Source organism: Delphinus delphis, chromosome 12 (genome assembly GCF_949987515.2).
Source record: "Delphinus delphis chromosome 12, mDelDel1.2, whole genome shotgun sequence".
Classification (NCBI taxonomy): Eukaryota; Metazoa; Chordata; class Mammalia; order Artiodactyla; family Delphinidae; genus Delphinus; species Delphinus delphis.
This window is the reverse complement of record NC_082694.2, coordinates 1,717,413-1,738,804: the sequence shown is the minus strand read 5'-3', so window position 1 is coordinate 1,738,804 and position 21,392 is coordinate 1,717,413. Positions and strand designations below refer to the sequence as shown.

The 21,392-nt window shown below is 42.3% G+C and overlaps 1 protein-coding gene and 1 long non-coding RNA gene across 3 annotated transcripts in view; one reads left to right on the top strand and one right to left on the bottom strand.

Moving 5' to 3' along the window:
* The window catches only part of LOC132435157 (uncharacterized), a 33,014-nt gene extending 24,419 nt beyond the window's left edge, over window positions 1-8,595 (top strand). For both annotated transcript variants that reach the window (XR_009521493.1, XR_009521492.1), the window contains exons 4-5: window positions 6,959-7,059; window positions 7,320-8,595. This is a non-coding gene — a long non-coding RNA (uncharacterized lncRNA). The remainder of the gene's footprint in view (window positions 1-6,958; window positions 7,060-7,319) is intronic.
* SEPTIN10 (septin 10) overlaps window positions 1-21,392 on the bottom strand; it is a 54,222-nt gene that overhangs the window by 12,036 nt on the left and 20,794 nt on the right. The window contains exons 2-8 of the mRNA XM_060027182.1: window positions 20,563-20,631; window positions 16,386-16,506; window positions 15,774-15,969; window positions 8,602-8,788; window positions 4,667-4,828; window positions 2,965-3,061; window positions 1,428-1,596 (exon numbers count right to left, since the gene is read on the bottom strand). Of these exons, the coding sequence (XP_059883165.1) occupies window positions 1,428-1,596; window positions 2,965-3,061; window positions 4,667-4,828; window positions 8,602-8,788; window positions 15,774-15,969; window positions 16,386-16,506; window positions 20,563-20,631 (1,001 nt within the window). The remainder of the gene's footprint in view (window positions 1-1,427; window positions 1,597-2,964; window positions 3,062-4,666; window positions 4,829-8,601; window positions 8,789-15,773; window positions 15,970-16,385; window positions 16,507-20,562; window positions 20,632-21,392) is intronic.

The window sequence follows — 21,392 nt, the reverse complement described above, 5'->3', positions numbered from 1 at the left end:
CCCCATGATACACCACCTCTCCTTTTGTGCACATTTCACAACCATAATTCATTGTGCAATTAGTTGTTTGGTTTTGGCCTCCCTCCCCGTGAGAATATAAACCCCATGACAGCCAGGACTAGTCTCCTTCAGTATTACCTCACCAGCACTTAGCCTAGAGCACTGCGAACACTAGATGCAGTATTATTCACTGCTGACTCCAAAGTATCATCTCAGCCTTCACTTCTCCCCGAGCTCCAGATTCGTTTATGAAATAACCTCCTCTAAGTCTTCACCTGAAGATTTAATAATCAACTGAAATGTAACATGTCCCAAACTTCTCAGTTACCCACCAGGAAGTCTACCCCTTCCCCTGTCTTGCTCATAACAATGAACATCACCACCGTTCACCCAGGTTCTCAGGTGGAAAACAGTAACTGCAGCTACCACCCTGGCTTCCTCTTTCCTTTACATCCGTATCCAGACCATCAGAGAGTCATGTTGACGTCACCTTCCAGTCCCATGTGGTAGCCATGCTTCTCACCACCTCCGCCACTGCCACGCCAGCACAGGCCCCTGTCTGCTCGTACTTGGATGCCCACAGCAGCCTCCTGCCCGGGCCTCCTCACTCCCCCAGACCCTGATCACCACACAGGGCAAGAGCATCTTCCTCTCTGCACCCACGGTGCACACCTGGCCAGTGACCAGCAGGAAGTGTCTGCTGAAGGGCTGAGTGGGAATTTTCATTTAAATGTGATTCTTCGGCTCCATACCCGGAAACTGCGAACCTGCATTTCTGAGTCCTCCACAGGTGACTGATGACTGAGCCACCAGGCACCTGAATCCCTCTCCTCCAGCACGCAAGGCCGCCCCGCCTGCTGTCACTCAGGATCCGCGTCTCCTTCAGGCACGTGGGGACCCCTCACCACCCACAGACTTGAAAGAGCGAGAAGTGAAGCCTCCTGGGAAACACGAAGGGAAGCCAATGCTAGATGCTTTCTCTTCAGCAGAGAAAATCATCGCTTTACCAGAGCTGGCCCGTAACTAGTGCTTCCTTTACAAGATATTTTCCTAAGTTTAGTCATTCCAAAACTTTCATCAGGATAAAAAACAACAGCTTTGTAGTTAATATGATTCATAGTCCAGGTTTTTAAAATAATAATCAATACTCTTTCACCTTCTTCACATAAATACAAAAATAAAACCAAGTAATGAGAGATTTTTCCTTTGGTTACTCACTTCAGCAGATGCTGAAATCCTGGGCTTCTGCCCTGTGTCCTCCCTTCTACTCGAACTCCCTGAGTCGGGTAAGGACAAAGACCTCCGAGGGCGGCACGGAGAGCAGAGTCATTAATCGTAGCAGGTGGCGCCACCTCCCGATGTGGGAGACTCTCTGTCATCCTGGGCAGACGGAGAGGCCCACCCCACCTCCCTCCCTGGCTGCTCACCTGAGCGGCTTGTTCTCTGGGCCCGTGTCTGTGAGGCCCATCTCCTCCAGTTTGCGGCGCCGGTACAGCTCGTAATGCCTCGTGTGCGTCTCATCTCGCAGATCCTCCATGTTCGTACAAATGAGCATCTCCCGGAGCTTGACAAAGTCGCAGTGGTTTTCATTTTCCACTAGCCGGAAAACAGAAAACAGCAATATCGATGTTTAATCCTGACATATAATTAGTATTTGTTCAATGGACGAGTAAATGAAAACACATTTGAAATAACCCAAACAGCGAAATGATCAGTCTGATTTAACAGCTATGGTTGTTTCATACAAGTAACCAAGGAAGCAATTCTTGTATTACACACACCGAATTATAGGCGATATTGATTAACAGAGGTTTGCTTAAATTTAGTAGCCAAGGATAAACAGGAAATAGGAAAGAAATACATTCTATTCTGTACCATGTGCTCCAATCATTTCACTAGTATTTTGTTAACAGTTTATAAACCATCCTTAGGACGTTTCACATACTGCCTGGAAAGAGTATGTAATATTTTTTCACTAAAACTTCAAGGTGGTAAATTCTGCACACTCGAGAACACCACCTGTGCCTGCTGTAAACATCAAATGCTTGTCACACCATGCCACATTTGTGATTCTGCGTCACATGTGTTACTGTGATCAATAGTCTTAAGTACAATTATTGCCTTTATATTTTCTATACATTAAAAATGTTAAGTTTTGTCAATATTTTCCACTAATTACAAAATTTGTCAACTTAAAAAAAGCAGCACTGGGGCTTCCCTCGTGGCGCAGTGGTTGAGAGTCTGCCTGCCGATGCAGGGGACAGAGGTTCGTGCCCTGGTCCGGGAAGATCCCACATGCCGCGGAGCAGCTGGGCCCGTGAGCCATGGCCGCTGAGCCTGCGCGTCCGGAGCCTGTGCTCCGCAATGGGAGAGGCCACAACAGTGAGAGGCCCACGTACCACACACACACACACACACACACACACACACACACACACACAAAGCAGCACTGGGAAACCAGTACCAGCAGGGGTAATCCATTCCCCATTAGTTGGCATCATGAATGAATGAGCCAGTCAAGTGCTAATTACTTACTCATTGTAGAGTTAGACAAATGCTAAAAATTATTACTTGGCTGACTGGTTTTTTTGGGAAATAGTTGGCAATACTTTGATGAGTAAAAATATATAAATTTACAAAGTGGTTTATTGTGTCACAGAATTATCTAGTACTTAGTTTACGTACTATGTTTAAACAATACTATTTACGCTCAAATTTTGTTCAAAGTACCCGACCAGTGACTCCCACCTTCTGAACGTCCTGGTGCACCTGGGCAGGTAACGTGATCTAAGACAGGAAGTAGGGAGGCTGTGCCTTGCGCCTCTGCAGACGTGGCTAAAACAGAACAGAGCCAACCCTTCTGACAGCCAATCATAACCCCAAATCAGCATCACCTCCTAGAACACATTAAATTCAACTTTCAGGCTGTCAGGCAGCGCACATATCCTCGTTTATCTCCTTTACCTTGTACGATGCCCCAAGGGTACTGGCGAGCTTTGACCATCTTATTTCCAACTTTCACCTCATCCATACTTCCTACCACAGCAAACGGCAAGTGTCCCTGGAAAGGAGCCAGGACATCAATCACATCTCATACCAGTAAAAACAGAGAAGAGAAAATTTACTAAATAACAAATGTGTTAAAGCCAAATGATCTGCTGTGCCTCAGCTTTTAAAATGTGCCCTGTGAATATGTGTTCACAGCTGTTCACGTGTATGCCAACTGTTCTACAGAGTCATCTTCAGGCCCTAGAGAGAGAATTATTTACTGAGCATGCCCCACACGTATTCCTATTTTGCTGCAAGAATACAAAAACAGAATTCTAGCACAGGTATCATTTCCCTCATTATTATCTTGGTCCTAAAAGACAAAGATAACGTTGAGGAAATCACACACACACACCCCCCATATAACCAAAGTGTATATATATAGTGTATATCTACATATATAACACAAATATAAAATAATATTTAAGTCCCAAACTAATGCTAAATACAAATGTTATAGAAATTTAGAGGAGGGAGAGGTCTCTTTGGGCAGGAAGACACAACCCAAACTGGAGACGGATCAAGCAGAATAGGAAGAACTAGCATAGTAAGGAGAAGATTTTGAACAAAGATACAATAGCTGGATTTAATAGCAGTGAGTAGACCGTCCTGTCTGAAGCTGAGGATTAATGTAGGGGAAAAGTCTAATGTAAACAGTATCATGTTTAATATTTAATAATTGACAATATTTAGTCTCTTAATTGTACCCCTCTGAAAACTTATTCCAGGTGGGCACAAAAAACAAATTAGATATAAAGACAATTTAACACACAGAAATTAATATCACTTCCCTTTACACTAGTCAGCTTTCTATATATTTAAGTATCTTAATATGAACAAAGTATGAAAAAATCAGAAAAAAGGGGAGAAATGGAACAAACAGGTACCGAATGTCACTGTGTCAGGCAGTGAACAAAGCTGTATCCTCACAACAACCCTTAAGACAGGTATTATTAACCCAATTTCATAGATAAGTTAACAGTCTCAGGGAGGTTAATAATTCCCACAAGAACACATGGTAAAGTCTGACTCCAAAACCCGTGATCCGTCAAAATATAACCAAGTATTTAAGAAATCTGGTAGCCTCAAGTAACACAAAGAACTTAGTCATCCTCAGTCACACTAAGTTATGTATAATTAAAATATACTAAATATATTCTGTATTAAAATATTAAAAAATTATGTGAATATTTCATATGTACCTGTGACCTTGTAAGGGAGAACGAGCTTCAGTACCAGATTAGAAAGCTCTCCTTAAAGATTTTAGGATCCTAAAGCATTCTGAGGGAGGCCGTAATGTCTTCTCATGTTCTTAAAGACAGGACAGAAAGGAATCTTTCTAAGGCAATTAAATATGGTTCCACAAAAGATGAAGCCCGGTCTCACAGATGTATCACTTCATTTAGGTGAAAGTAGGAAGGAAAGAAAAATGCTCAAAAATATATTCTCATTATACTTTTCCAACTCTAGAAAATAAAACATTTCCCTATACTGGACTCTTTCAAAATTCACCTTGTTTTGGAAGACAGAAGTGAAAATACATTAGTAGCAGCGTTACTTACTTATAAATCACTTTTTTCATATGTAAAACAGAAATAATATTCAGTTAAGAGCTTACATTCATTGAAGCATTGACTTTAGCAATAGTTTCATCATCTGTTGGGAACTGGTATATCTGAACACCATTGCTGACCAATTCACTCATGAGCTTGATCTTAAACTTCTGTAATTCAGTTTTAGAAATTGCATCTGCTTTGGCAATCACTGGTATAATGTTCACCTATTAAGAATAAAGAGAAACAAAATCTCATGATTGAGGATTTATTTTTTAATCCTGAAGCTTTTGCATTCAAAACCACTCAGTCCCTGACAAATTTCCTTGACCTAGATCAGAGGACAGGCAAACTACAGTCCACTCACTCCCTGTTTACATAAATAAAGAGTTACTGGAACACAGCTAGGCCCATTCATTACACATTACATATTTCCTATGGCCACTTTCATTCTATAATAGCAGAAGTGAGTAGTTGTATCAGAGGCCCACGACCTGCGAAGCCTGAAGTACTTACTACCTGGCCCTTCACAGGAAAAGCTTGCCAACTCCTGACGTAGAATCATTGGCTTCATTTTTACCAGATAATCGTATACAACCACTCCTACAAATGCTGGCCTTACAATAACTGCTTTTAAAAAGCAGAGCTCTGGCACTTCCCTGGTGACAACAGTGGTTAAGAATCCGCCTGCCAATGCAGAGGACACGGGTTCAAGCCCTGGTCCGGGAAGATCCCACATGCCGCGGAGCAACTAAGCCCATGCGCCACAACTACTGAGCCTGCGCTATAGAGCCCTCAAGCCACAATTACTGAGCCCACGAGCCACAACTACTGGAGAACTCGGGCCTAGAGCCCATGCCCCACAAAAAGAGAAGCCACCGCAATGAGAAGCCCGCGCACCGCAACGAAGAGTAGCCCCCGCTCACCGCAACTAGAGAAAGCCCATGCGCAGCAACGAAGACCCAACGCAGCCATCCACCCACCCATCCATCCATCCATCCATACATACATAAATAAATAAAGCACAGCTCTTATAAAGTTCATCTTTCATCTGAATTCAGGTTTAGAAATCTCACATTTTCTTCTCTCAGTCTCTGACAATTCCATCATACACAAAATAAATAAAATGTAAGCCGTGAGCTGAAATCCACTGCATAATTATTAAGAATTTTTTATTTCTTAATACTCTAAGCACTAATTAATCAGGGTGACTGATCTCAGCAGACCTACGGAACAGGCCAAGGGCCTCCTTCTGCCTCTCATTTAAGCAGGTCCCTTTTCCCAATGACTTCATCTGACCTGCACCCCATTGTCAGACTCTTACCCAGATGTTGAAAGAAGGAGATTTTACGAATACCAACTAAAAACGTTCACGACTCAAAGGAATAACTTTCTCAGCATTGTTTTTTTTAAAGTAATTTTATTTTATTTTTGGCTGCGTTGGGTCTTCATTGTTGCACGCTGACTTTCTCTAGTTGTGGTGAGCGGGGGCTGCTCTTCGTTGCAGTGCACGGGCTTCTCATTGCGGTGGCTTCTCTTGTTGCAGAGCACAGGCTCTAGGTGCATGGGCTTCAGTAGTTGTGGCACATGGGCTCAGCAGCTGTGGCTCGCGGGGCTCTAGAACGCAGGCTCCGTAGTTGTGGCGTACGGGCTTCGTTGCTCCGTGGCATGTGGGATCTTCCCATATCAGGGATCTAACCTGTGTCCCCTGCACTGGCAGGTGGATTCTTAACCACTGTGCCACCAGGGAAGTCCCCCTTTCTCAGCATTATTTAAAAGTCCTATCACTGGCCTGAGAGGAAGAGATGTGGGGTCCTGAAGACCAACTGACCTGCGACGCTAGTTCTGTATGATTAACGTCCCCACCAAAGAGTGATATCTCCACAAATTCAGGGGTTTATAGGTCTTTTGGGTTATTAGTTCGTTTTTAGTGAAAGACTTCAGGCTAAGTAGTCATGTGTGCCCAGAGAGTGAGCTATCAATGTAATTTTCAGAATGCAAGTGGCAACTAAATATCGTAATCCTTTTCTATTCTTAGATGCATTTTCTTCTCCAATTTCACACTGATTTACTGTGTGCATTTGGATTTATTGGTCTTAAATACGTTCCAAAGGAGGTAAAGATTTTTCCAACTATCCATGAAATAAACTTTTCAGCAATTGTGGGTAAACAGCTTTGAAGATAAGTTAGTCAAAGTATATAAAAATTTGATGCCAAATTCTTGATTTTGGTATCATATAATATTGATACATAGATATTCAATAAATTATGCCAAGTTAGTAACTTCTAATTGATTCCACTATTAATAGCAGAAGCAGGCCAGTGTACATACATGACGTTAAGCTTTTTGATTGTAGCATACGCGCCTGAAACTGACCTTTGCTGAGGCATCTATTTCAAAGACATCCATTCGAATAAACCCACGGCAGCTGCGGACATAGCTACTGGCTACCATCAGGTAAGGAACCGGGCAGCCCTGCCTGGAGGACCCCCTTTCAGAAACCCTAGATGGCCGAGCCTGGAGCAACCTGCCTCTCCCTTGCCAGCCCCAATTTGCACGCTAGTGCTTTAAAGTCACCACCAAAGGGGGAACCTGTGAAACCCCAGATGCCTCACCCTCAGACCCTGATAGAGGCTGAGCCCAGGTTCACGACCCCTCCCTCCCTCCCCCCCACTCCCACCCCACCGTGTGGCCTTGAGTGTGCTGTGTGCCCTCAGGACCCGTAGGGACAACCCTTGCTCCTCGGAGTCCCCTGAGGCTTGTTGCTGATGTGCATCCTGGGACCCTAAGAACCAAGAGGGCTGGCCCAGCCACGACAGTGGCCCTGGCGGAGGGGGACGTGGCACCACCCGCACAGCAGGTAACTCTCCACGTGGAGGGAGCCGTGGAGCCCTGTAGTAAGAACAAGACACACTGTCGATTTAGTCCACCCTCACACCTGCCTTCGAGGTAGATACTCTCCTGGTTCTGGTTTGAGAGGCAGGGAGACGGACGCTCGGAGGGGAGAAACCTGCCAGGAACAAGGGGCGATTAGGTGGCAGAGCGAGTACTGCAGGCACCTCTGCCGCCACCAGACAAGCGCAGCCTGAGACAGAGCTGTGCGCTCTTGCGTTTATGTCCCTTGAATAAGATGGGTTTCCTGTATCAGACTCAACTATGAAAACAACCGGCTAAATGGTCAGAACATCCGATCAGGTGAACAGACTCTCACATCAGCTTCCTCCAGGCCCGTCACAGCCTGGGGACTGTGGCACTGGTCAGAAGCCAGCCCGTCTCTGCACCGACGCTGCACCCGCTGGCCCGCGTGCCTTCCACGCCGACTTCCGTACAGAAAGCAGCAGTGGCCAGATGCCCTTGCTTTCCCAGTCCTAGCTCACGAAATGCTCAGCCAGGTAACGGAGCTGCATCCCTCACACCATCAGAGGTCACAGGAGAACCCTGGAGACTTTTTTAGTATAAGACAGTAGTCTTTAACTGTCTTTTAAAGAAATAAAAAAACTCTGAAGTGACTTACTTTGTAGATACTATATTTTACAGCTCCCTGAACTTATACATAGCTCATTGGCTCAGAAATTCAAAAATAGGTTTTCTGGATACGGTTGGAATAAAAATGTAATTTACTGTAATATGTGGTGAGACTTTAGACCTTGATCTTCATCAGTGAGCTGCTTCTCACTTAACATGTCATACAGTAAAGTTAGTGTCAAATAAATTCTATAGTTAGGTGAAAATGAATACCCGTATTCTGGCATGCAATTTAATCACTAAAAAAGGACTAAAATTTTATGTTAATGCTTTTTCTTTGCATCTCATCTCCCAAACTGAATTTCTCTGGAAAACATCCTAAAATTGAAAATTATCAAATGTTTTTAAAATGCACAGAATAAGAGTTATGACATATGTATATATCATAAAGATACTTTAATAGTTCCCAAGTGAATGAACTTGGAACTATTAAAATGAACTGAAGCACAATGGTTGGTCCTTTTCCAAACCCACCTTGCTGTCCAGGCTTTTCATGGTCAAGAGATCCAGTGTCTTCAGAGAGTGGCCTGTCGGGGAGATGAAGTAGAGGCACACGTGGATGCGAGAGTCGTGGTAGTTAAAGAGGGAGCGTTTGATTTTCAGCTCTTCTTGGAGATAGGCCTCAAACTGAGCGTCGATGTAGTCAACAATTGGTTGGTAGCTGAAAAAACAATTATTTAAATATTTAATACAATATATTCATGATACCTTAATAAGGTATATGCATAAATCTAAAGTTTGAGATCTGTATTTTCACCAGTGAACAGTTGCTATCTATGCTAAACAGATAACTTAAGTAATAAAACAATGTGCAAACGTGCAGGTACAAAGGCAGTACTTTGAAACCATCAGAACAACCTGTGCTTTAAACCATTTTATAGAAACAACACTGATCGTACACTAATTCCCTCTCACACTCATTCACACACTGGAGCCCTTCTGGCACGGCTTCCCACACTTGCCAGGCTGCATCTAATTGCAACCAAACTGAACATGGCATGTTATTCTGCTGAGAGAAGGCACGAGTATCAACAACTTAAAAGATACTTAAGTCAAATTCCATGACTCCCTGCTGCTGAAATCGGATCGTGAGGTGTGGAAAGCATTAACGTAGTAAGGAGGAAGTGCATACCCACGTGGAAGCGCTAACTGGTCAGCGCAGGCATGACCTTACTTACTTACAAGCAAGGGAAAGCCCGTGGCAGCCGACACGTGAGTCCTTGCCTGGACCCTCCTCCCACCTGGTGCATCTGCCCCCACAGCTGTTCCAGGCTGTTCACCCTTCAGGGTGCAGCTCACAGCACGATGCACTGCAGACAACAGTTTGTGAACGGTCCACTTCATTTTGGTACGCTAAATCACCGCCTGTGAACCTCAACTTTCTATGCGTAACTATTCTCATCAGGCAAATCTGGGCTTCCAAGTGAAAAAAGCAGCAAACGGATCCTCTATCAAATTCCCTGGACACCTTTACACTTATCCCTGTAGCCCCTAAACAGAGCAGTCAGTAACTGTGCAGCTGCAGTACTAATAAACGTGCATTCAGCGGAACGCCTGGCCCTGCCAGTCCTCGAGGATCATCACCTCCTTCTTTCAAACTCATAGAACCCCCGTTGTCCCCAGGCACACGGGCACGCAGCTGGGGACAGAGACGGGACCGTACGCTTCTGTGCTCTCCACACAACAACACAACAGCACACCTTCACCACATCAGATGTACTATCGGGGACACCATCCTTGGGAAACTGGTCTAAATGTGACCCAACGTGATGCCATCCCCAAAATAATAAAACAGTAAAAATTAATCTGTAAGTACATATTTAACATAAAATTTCCAAAGAAGCTTCTATTAATGACTTAAAATAGATCAATTATAAATAGCCATAAACACTCCTCTATCTGAATGCTTTGCATAATGCCTGTCATAAATGAAAACCATAAACATTTTTTGTTAAATAAATAATAATAACATTAGAAATTCTTCCACAGTATTTTCCTCTAGGCTTCCGTTTCCAGTACCTTGCAGGTTCAGTCTTCAATGAAATGAAAGACACTGGCTTAAAATACAAAAACCACCTCCTTTTTCAAAGTACTCATAAAGGGTAAGGAAGTAACCACCTCAAAACTGAAGAGAGTAGAAACAGGGAGGTGAGCAGAGGACCAGAGCGGGCTTGGTAAATGGGCCAAATCCAGCCACGTTCCTTTGTTATTCATAGTCTGAGGCTGCTTTTTCGCTACAAGCAGAGTAGTTTGGACAGAGGCCGTAGGTTCTGCAAAGCTTGAGATATTTACTTCTCTGGCCTTTACAGAAAAGGTGTACCAGCCCCTGCACTAAAAGCATCAGTGCTAGTTTCATCCTGAGGCCAGTTTGTCAATGTGGTTCTTCGGCTTTGCTCCCGAAGGATCTGCGGGACGAGAAGGAAGAAAGCGAAGTCCAGGTCCACACAGGAGACTGCCTCCCCACACTGGGCTGAGGTCCTCAGATCTACGCCTTCAGTGCGGGAGTGAGCTAGAAGTAAACCCGCAGTTCCTCCCCCCTCCCCAAGGATGTGAGGGAAGGTTGCCCTGGCGCTAAATGAAGTTGGGAAAATAAACGGAGAGGGAGAACCAGCCTCAAGAACTTGTGGCCACAGGGTCAGCCCTCGCAGGAATCCACGGCCCGGGTTCACACATGGCCTCTGATTCTGAGAACCTCAAGCCACGAAACTAGGATCCTGAGTATTAACACCCAGAGGGACCTAATGTAAGCAAATCCAAATCTGTTCTGAGTATCTCCACAAATAACTTTTCAAAGATCATGAGAACTCCAATAAAAAAACAACCAAGCATATAGGGGAGAAAAGGCACAATGAATAAGAACCAAAGGAAAAAACAAACATCAGTACAATAACTGCAAAATTGCAATGTACTGGAATTATAAGATATAGTTACAAAATAGAGACAAAAGAAATAGAAATAAAGGTGAACTTGAATATACGTGCTGGGAATAGTAAAGTAACAAAAAGTGATCCTACAGATATGAATATGAACCACACAGAATGTACAGATTTGAAAACTATAATAACCAGAATGAAAAACTCATGGATTAGTTTAAAAGCATATTGGACACAGCTAAAGAGAGAATCAGTACACTGGAGGATAAATCCAAACTAATTATCCAGAAAACAATAGAGAGAAGAAAAAAAAGATAAAACTATGGAAGAGAGATTAATAAACACAGAAGACATAATGAGAAGGTCTAACATACATTTTAACACCGTTTCAGAAGGGGCAGAAACAGCATCTGAAGAGATGATGTCTCAGATTGTTTAAAAGAACTGATGATACTGTTCAGACTCAAGAAGTCAAACAAATCACAATCAGGATAAATTATAAATAAATAAAACCTAGATATATCACGGTAAAACTGGAGAACAACAAAAACAAAGATCTTAAAAGCACTGGAGGAAAATAAGGAGGATACTCTTAAGGGGAAGACAGACTCACAGCTGCCTTCTCAGCAGTAAAAACAGAAGCCAGGAGACAGTGGAATGGTATCTTCAGTGGGAGGAAAGAAAAAAAATGCCCACCCAGAATTGTATACCCAACTAAAATTTCAAGTATGAGAGTAAAACAGAAAATTTTGTTTAAGAGGGTAGTAAATACTGGCTATATAACATGTTAATAATACTGTCTTGTGTGGTTAGGAAGAAGAGAGAGAAAACATGACAGGGTAAGTTGGAGGGGTGGGGGGGCGGTTAACAGTTTAACTGTTCAAAATTCCATTTTATTGTCTATTTGTATCATCGAGGACAAGTACAAATATTAATTAACCTCAAACCTTGATTAGGTTAGAGATTATGTTTGTAATTTCTAGGGTAACAGCTACAAGAATAGAAATCAAGCAAGAAAGGAAAAAGAAACGTGAAACTCGCGACAAACAGAAAACTCAAAATAAGATGGTAAATTTAAACCTAAAATATCAGTAAATATATTACCTGTGAATGGACTAAGCACACAATTAAAAATAAATATTGTCACAGTGAATTTTAAAAAGGAAAACCATATGCTTGATCAGAAGCACACCTAAAGTACAAGAGTACCCAAAGGCTGGAGTGAAGGAAAAGAAGAGCACGCCTCCGCAAGGAAGTGACCTCTGACAACACAGAAGCCTCAAAGAGGAAGAGGTCGCTACCCAGTGACAAAAGCGTCTATTCTTCAGGATAAAAGAAAAGAAAAAGTTAATGGAAATGGGAAATATCAATACTACATATCAAAATGTGTGGGATGCAGCCACACTTAGAGGGTAAGTATGGGTAAAGCCATACTTAGAGGGTAATTTATAATCTTAAATACATGAGGCTGAGAATCAGTGAGAAATCAGAGAAAGTTAGATCAAAATCCAAGGAAAAGTAATTACAGATATAAGAGCAGAAATTAATAAAATAGGAAAAACAGTAAGTATAAAATTGATAGGATCGACAAAGCCAAAATTTGAAAAGACCAAGTAAACTTACCACACTTTGTCAAGGCTGACCAAGGAGAAAAGAAACAAGCACAAATAACCAGTACCAGGAAAGGATGATGAAGACAATGAAAATATATTAGAAGAATATTATCAACATCTTTAAGTAAATATATTTGGGAATTTGGATGAAACAGACTCCTGGAAAATTGTAACTTTTCAAAACTGTCTCAAAAAGCAACTCCAAATTGTCCTATAATCATTAAAGAAAATTAATAACTCAAAATCTTCTCAGAAAACTCCAGGCCCAGATGGTTTTACTGGCAAGTTCCACCAATCATTCCAGGGAAGAATAACTCTAATCTTACACACATTTTCCCAAAAAACAGAGTGAAAAACTCCCCAAACTCATTTTAGAAGGCTAACATAACATTTATTTTTAAAAAAAAAAAAAGTATAAGATACTGGTTGAAAACCTCACTTATAGACATAACATGCAAAAATACTAAAAGGAAAAAAAAATCAGATACAGCACAATATAAAAAGAATACCAAATGGTATCCAAGACTGCCAGGTTAATTTACCAATAAAAAGTCAGTTACTGTAATTCATCTTATTAAAGATTAAAGGAGAAAAATTACAATCTTTTCCACAGAATCCAAAAAATACCTGATAATAATATGTATTCATGATTTTTAAAAAACAACTCTTACTAATAGTATAAAGTAACTTCCTTATTCTAACTGAAAAAAAGAAAGCAGCACAATTCAGGGCAAAAAGGAAGCTTTCCCTTTGGAGTCAGGGCAAGGCAAAGATGCCCACTATCTCCACTGACTCTAGTGGAGTACTGCCAGTCCCAGTGCAGTCAGGTATTAAAATGCGAGAAAGGAAATAAAGACCACTGTCTTCAGCCATGCTGGAGGAGCAGCAACTGGATCCACACCCCGCCCCCGCCCCCACCCCAGCCCGGACAAAATATATGGAAAGGGGGTTTCAGACACAGGACAACAGGCAGTAAAAATGCTGATCACTGGGAGATGAATGAGGCGAGTCTACAGCCTCCCAGCCCCACTGCCTGCAGACAAGTTTCTGGGGCCCAGCACAAAAGAGGGCACAAAGCCTGGCAGACCCACTGAGGACGGAGGAGAGATAGGCGCTCAGGGAGGCCAAAGTACTGAGACTTCACCAGAGGGCGCCGGGGAGAAGCCACAGCACCCGCCCCAGGAGAAGGCACCGCCCCGGGGGAGCCCCTGGGGAAGAAGTGGGCTGTAGGGCACGTGAGGGGCCTCAAGGCTGTGGACATTTCCTATAACCGTCGTGGTGGTGGGTAGGAACTACACGTTTGTCAAAAGTAACTAAATTGTACACTTAAGCAAACAATGCATTGTATTATTCTATGTAAATTATACAGCAGTAGGGCTTCCTTGGTGGTGCAATGGTTAAGAATCCGCCTGCCAATGCAGAGGACACGGGTTCAATCCCTGATCTGGGAAGATCCCACATGCTGCGGAGCAACTAAGCCCGTGCGCCACAACTACTGAGCCTGCGCTCTGGAGCCCGTGAGCCACAACTACTGATCCTGCACTCTAGAGCCCGTGCTCCGCAGCAAGAGAAGCTACTGCAATGAGAAGCCCGCGCACCGCAACGAAGAGTGGCCCGCGCTCGCTGCAACTAGAGAAAGCCCATGCGCAGCAATGAAGACCCAATGCAGCCAAAAATAAAAAACAAATAAATTAAAAAAAAATTATACAGCAATAAAACTTATTTAGAAAGAAGAAACAAAAGAATTAGAAAGGAGGAATATGCCATTATTTGCAGATTATACTATTACATACATAGAAAACCTAAACAAATTTAGAGACGAGTTATTGGAATTAATCAGAGAATTCACAGAAGTGGCTATATGCAAGATCAATTACATTTCCATACACCAAATAGAAAATGAAATATTTGTAAGAGATGCCATTTACAAGATCATCAAAACTACCAAATATCTAAGAATAAATGTAAGTGATTTCTACACAGAAAAGGCCTTTGCCTCCTCCACCGACCTGCTTCCTCCAGAAAGCCCACAAAACTGTTTCCTGAAATCTAAAGCAGAACACACAAGTGTTCTGAACAGGCTAACACATAAAGACAGTCAATGATGCAACATATTTTCCCTCTAAAGCAAACTTTTAGGACCTAGGAAGCTACCTCTAATAATGAAAATATATAACTTTCAAAAAGGAGAAAGAACAAAAAGTCATTGCTTTGCCCTAGTCTATTTCCTCCTTTTATAGTTTAAATTTCATATAGAATCTATAATCAATCTTTATAATACCATAGGAGGGGCTTCCCTGCTGGTCCAATGGTAAAGTCCGCCTGCCAATGCAGGGGAGGTGGGTTCGATCCCTGGTTGGGAACTAAGATCCCACAGGCCGCAGAGCAACTAAGCCTGCGCACCACACTACTGAGCCCGCGCTCCACAACTACTGAGCCCGTGCACCTCAACGAGAGAACCCGCGTGCTGCAAACTACAGAGCTCACGTGCTCTGGAGCCCACGCACCACAACTAGAGAGAGAAACCTCGCACGCCACAACGAAGAGCCTGCGTACCTCAACTAAGACCCATCACAGCACCCCCACCCCAAAATAATAAAAATAAATACATAAATAAATAAATTTAAAGAAAAAGAATAATTATAATACCGTAGAAATAATGACAAAAATAGTGACCTAATATAAAATACAAATAAAAATTTCATTATCAAACCTTTCCTGCAATGCTTAATAATGTACCTGGCTAATTTAGTTAGAATTTCACAAAACAATTCATGCACCATGGATTTGGCGATTATATATTTGCCATATATGCCTTGTTGTTTTTTTTTTTCCTCAACAAGACAAGTCTTGCCTGAAAATTAGTTAAAATCACTTAATATACACCAAATTGTCATATCAGGAAATAACTAAAACTATTTTTGCTGAAACACACACTTAAAAAATGTGATTCAAATTACTCTAAAGAAATTAGACAACTGGATAGAAAAATGTCAATTTGTTAACAATAATAAAATATTGCTTAATTATTTAAAAAATTTAAGTCTGGGAGGAAAGGCATGGGTTTCCACAGTTGGAAATCAAATCACAGCACATAGGGCAAGAAGGCAGATATCCTGAAATAAGAAAAACCTATTTATTACAAGAGGAAAGCGTGTACCTCTCTTCTTTGTTTATTTGGTCACCAAATCCCACTGTATTCACGATGGTCAATTTCAATCGAACGTTACTTTCCTGGAGTTCATATGTCTGTGCTTTAAGCCTAACATGTGGGTAAAAATGTGAGGATTCATGGTCTTCAAAATTCGTATTAAATAGTGTGTCAATCAGCGTTGATTTTCCAATTCCAGTCTCCCCTGAAAGAAATGCAGGTACATCTTCACAGGTGCACAGGATGGATGAAGAAAAACAGAACAGTAAACTCTTACAATGGTTTCACGGATCCCAAATATTTCAGATACTTCAAAGGCTGGATTGTCCCTGAAATAAATACATGCTAAGGCTGGTCCACTGAGTCACCAGCAGAGCATAAAAATGAATCACGTGTGCTAAGTTACTCAGAACTCTGAAGAAAGCACTGAAATGTTTAAAGAACAAACAAAAAGTTTAAAGCAGTAGAGCTAAGAAAACCAAAACTGATAGAATTTAAATAACTGGAAAAAAATCTGTAATCATGATCTTAAGTTGCTAATGTGGGCACTATGCTGCTCATGACAAGAAGGAAGTGAGCACAGGAACAGGAAGGAGGAATCTAGGGGGGCTTGGCACTTACCCACGCAGAGAATATTAAAGCAGAAGCCTTGCTGAATTGATCTGTTGACCAGCTGATCAGGCAGACTCTCAAAACCAACATGGCCAGACATGGCTAAAGAACGAGGATTTTCTTTTTTTTGCTGAAAGGAAACAAAAACAACGGCAACAGTTTTTTAAAGTCTTACTAAAACAGGATATAGGCACATTAGAGATAAACATAATTTATCAGAAAAAAATTAAAGACTTTTTGATCATTATACCTCCCCCAAGATACAACTGGTTAAATTTGTGAGAAACCTGTGTCCAGACCCTCAAAACACATATTTCTTATTATCTTCCTATGATGAGAGTCCAGCACTACTTATGACATAAAAATATTTGATTTTCCAAAACAGGAAAATACTGTTGGATGAAGAAAGCTTTACAAGCAACCAGGGGTGGGAAGGCGTATTACAGACAAGTAAAACATAAGACGCGCACCAAAAGACGACAGAACAGCACCAGTAAAGCGCCAAAGAAGAAGTGACAGCCCGGAGTTCTGTATCCAATGAAAACACCCCTCACAGGTGAAGGCAAATGAAGACAGTTACATTTGCTAAATGTACAAATGACATTTACGAAATGGCACGGCCAGAAATGCTACACGACAAGAAATGCTAAAAGTTCTCCAAGAGAAAGGAAAATGACAACAGACAGAAACTCAGATCTACAAAAAGGATGAAGACTGTCAGAAAGGTAAAAATATGGGTAAACGTAAGAGAATTTTTTGCTTGTTTTAATTTCTTGAAAATATAGATTGACTGCTTAAAGCAATAACAACAGTGTATTACAGGATTTATGATACATGGAGAAGCAGGATGCATGACTGTGACAGCACAAAAGATGGGAAGGGGAATGGAGTTACACTGTCGTAAGGTTTCTACACTATACAGGAAGTACTGCAACACTGAAGGCAGTGAGTGATAAGTTAAAGCCCACATCAATTACTGTTTAAAAAAATAAAAGACCAAAGAGGGTTAGCTAGTAAGCAATCATAAAAATACTCCATTAATCCAGAAGGAGGCAGGAAAAGAAAAAAAAATGAAAGAACAAATGGGACAAATGGAAAACACATGGCCACAAATGTATGGACACCAAGGGGGGAAGTGGTGGTGGGATGAACTGGGAGGTTGGGATTGACATGTATACACTAATATGTATTAAATGGAAACTAATAAGAACCTGCTGTATAAAAAAATAAAATAAAATTCAAAAAAAAAACGTAAAAAAAAAGAACACACATGGCCAGTGGGTAGACTTAAACCAGCTGCGTCTATAATTAAGCAGAAGTGGTCTAAGCCAGCTGTCCAACAGGACCTTCCATGACAAGGCTGAGCTGCCAACTGGAGCCACCAGCCACATGCCGTCACTGAGCACCTGCACGTGACGCATGCAACCGAGGAAGGAACTTTTAAATTTTATTTCATTTTAACTAATTTAAATTTAAATAGCCACATGTGGCTAGTGCCACCATACTAGACAGTGTAGGTCTAAACTTTTCAATTAAAAGGAAATTGTCAGACTGGATAAAAGAGCAAGACCCAAATATATGCTGTCGATACAGTAACAAACTGCTGATGGTAAAATTCATATGGGAAGGCATAAGACTTAGAACAGCTAGAATGACTGTACAAAAGAACAAGCTGAAGGACTTACAGTATCTAATCTGAGGCTACAATCACCAAGGAGTGTGGTATTGTGACAATCTATTATTTATCTATTTGTCTACTTAATCAAAATTAAAAACTTAGAGTTATCAAGGAATATGCAAGTCACAGACTGGGAGAAAATAGTATATATATGACAAAGCACTTGTATTCAGAATACATAAAGAATTTTGTAAGATTCAATAACAAGACAACCCACTTAAAAAAAAATGGGTAAAACACTTGAACAGACACTTCACAAAAAAGATAACAAAACAGCCAATGAGCACATGAAAGAGTGCGCAACATTATTAACAGGTATCAGGAAAATGTGAAGCACAACTACAATAAGATACCCCTGAACAGCCACTAAAATGGCAAAAATTTAAAAGGCTGATAACATCAAGCGTTGGAGATGATGAACAAAGATGGGAACTCTGATAAGTTCGCTGCTGCACATGCAAAATGGCACAGCCGCTCTGGAAGGCGGGCAGTGGTTTCTTATAAAGTTAAGTACACATAACCACACAGCCAAAAGACCCCGCTTGCCAGCACCCAAGATAGAGCACCCATCCACACAAGGACTGACGCACAGATGGTCGTAGCAGCTTTCCTCCAAACAGTCAGAAGTGGCAAGAAACAAGCAAAGGCCCAACAACTGGCAAATGGATAAACAAGTTGTAGTGAATCCACACGATGGAATCCTGAACGACTGACACATTCCACACGTGGAGAAATCTCAAATGCTAAGTATCTAAACAGTGATTTATTCACTGTGATTTCAGTTTCAGAAAGAAAAAATCTTTTCATATATTCTCATATATATATGAACATGGATGAAGATGTCTCAAAGGGTAGTGACAGACTGTTGGGAGTGGACCTGGAGGTGTAGGTGAGAAAGACGAGCTTGTCACTGTATATGGTGAGAGAGTTCCCACGAGGACCCCAAGACTGCTGGCACCGGTGTACCCACACCTTCTGGTTATTCAAACGCTAATCTAGGTGCTGCGGTGAAGGGGTTTGACAGATGTCATTACGGTCCCAAATCAGTTAACCTTAGAAAGGGAGATTATCCAGGGTGGACCCTTAAAAGGGACAGAGGACTTCCGAGTGGAAGGGATTTGAAGCATGAAGGGGCCTTGCCTTTCCAGTTCCCCTTGCTGTATGGGTCGCAAGGACCTAAGAACGATCTCCAGAAGCTGGCAGGAACCGGCCAGCAAAGAACGGAACTCTGCCGACAACCTGGAAGGGTAGGGGGTGGGGTGGGGTGCGGTCCCAGCTGGGAACCAGCAGCCGACCTCCTGCACGTGAGGCCTGGGTGGAGAAGCCAGGGGAGCCAGCCTGGCGCTCCCGACCCGCAGGCTGGGCGCTAATCAACAGCTGCTGTTTTAAGCAGCTCAGTCCGTGCCATTTGTTACGGAGCAACAGAAAACTAGTCCACAAACGAGTTGTGCCCTTCGAGTCCCTTTTACCAGGTAAGCCTGTTATCTCTGTGATTTAAAAAGAAGAGAGAATGAAGAAACACACTATGCTTCCCAGCTGGCCGTGAGAGCGTTCAAGAGGATTAGAACAGTATTTGTTAGAGTTTCTATTGGAAGCACAAAAGTTGAACTAAATGGCCTATAGAATCCCTCCTGGTTCTAAAGCATGTGATTTTAATGTCATGGAAATAAAAGAATCTTTTCAAAAATGTGGGAGTGGTCAGCATCATTTAATGAAGAAGAGGGGCTGGAGAGAATGAGGACTGAGCAGTGAGCACTCAGTGCATCGGTCACTAAACAATTACAGTAGTTTCAGCAAAGCGACGTGCTAGAAGACAGATTAAGAGTAATTCAAAGTCTGCGAGGTGCTAAAATAAAGATGGAGCAGACTACAACTACCAATGAGAGAACAGAGATAAAATGATGGCAGCTCGGTGGCCAGATGACCAAGTGTCAGAACTGGGGGGACCTCAGCACGTGTGGGGAGGCAGAGGCTGCTGGAGCATGGAGCTAAAGGAAAGGGATCTCGTGACCCGTGCTCACAGTTACTGTTTTCTCTTTTAAAACACCGACAACTCACCTCGTTCACCAAATTAAATTTACTCCCTCTTTCTAAATATAACTTTTAATACAAATTACCCAAACACATCCCTCCTGTGCAGGCACTCAGAAAGCCCTCAGAAGCACTAGGGTCTGACCTCGCACTCAGGAAGGCTGACAGGGCCGTCCCGCGGCGTCCCACCCTGTCATCATCAAGGTCTGTGAGGACGCCAGCTACAGCAGTGTCAGGCTCCCCCTGCCTGCCGTGGCAGAGCTGGAACCTGCATCTGCTTAACGTCAGGCAGGGTAGAGACGCTGTGGACAGTCGACTGTGATGCAGTTCGTCACTGATTTTTAACTTGGATCAACATAACAGTTAATTCATATTCAAGGTAAGTAGAACAAAAGTCTTTCAGGTCTCTCAGTAGTTATTCTGAAACCACAGAGGCATCCAGAGTACAAGGTGGGTCTACTTAAAAGATATACTCACTTTCTCTTCATTGTCAAATACTTGTGTGGACATATGTGCTGTTTTTGTTGCCATGTGAGACTGAAAGAGCTGAAAAAGAAAACACAGATATTACTCCAAAAAACCCTATATCTAAGTAATGTACTTACATTAAAAAGGAATTCCAATATTGTCATTATCACCAAGCTTTGACTTGTAATCTACACAAGTGACTCATGTTTAAAACTGTGGTTTTCTTGCTGGAAGGATATCTGCACAGGTAAGTAATATGTGATAGTCAACACATGATACACATTATTGCACTTACACCCACACACACAAAAATGTAAAAATTATCATGTATAGAACCCCTACCACATGCCCATCACCATGCCAGCTCACGGAGTACGTGCTCTTATTTGATCCTCAGGACAGATCTGAGCTACACACATTACCACTCCACAGCCTGCACAAGAAAATTAGGATTCTGAAAGGTTAAGTAACTCACCCTAAACCGTACAAGCCAGTAAGCTGTAGGCACAGGTCTACTCTGACTGCAAAGCTGGTGTTCGTTCTACTGTACCAAGTGTAGACCAAGTACTCAGTCACTTGGATGCAGGGAGTGGGGAAGACAGTACCAGAGAAGCTGTGGGAATTTAATTTCCGAGCAACCGCCTCAAGGGCACTGCCGCCCTACTCTGGAGGGCAGTGCGAGGCAAGGAGGAAACGTGGCATTTTTAAAAAGTAACAGGAACATGGATGTAGTAAGAAAAAACGCAAACGGTGCCAATGAGAACACAGAGCAGAATAAGTACGTTCCCTTCCTCCCCTGATTCCCTGCAACCTCAGCAGTGCTCTCCCCAGAGGCTACC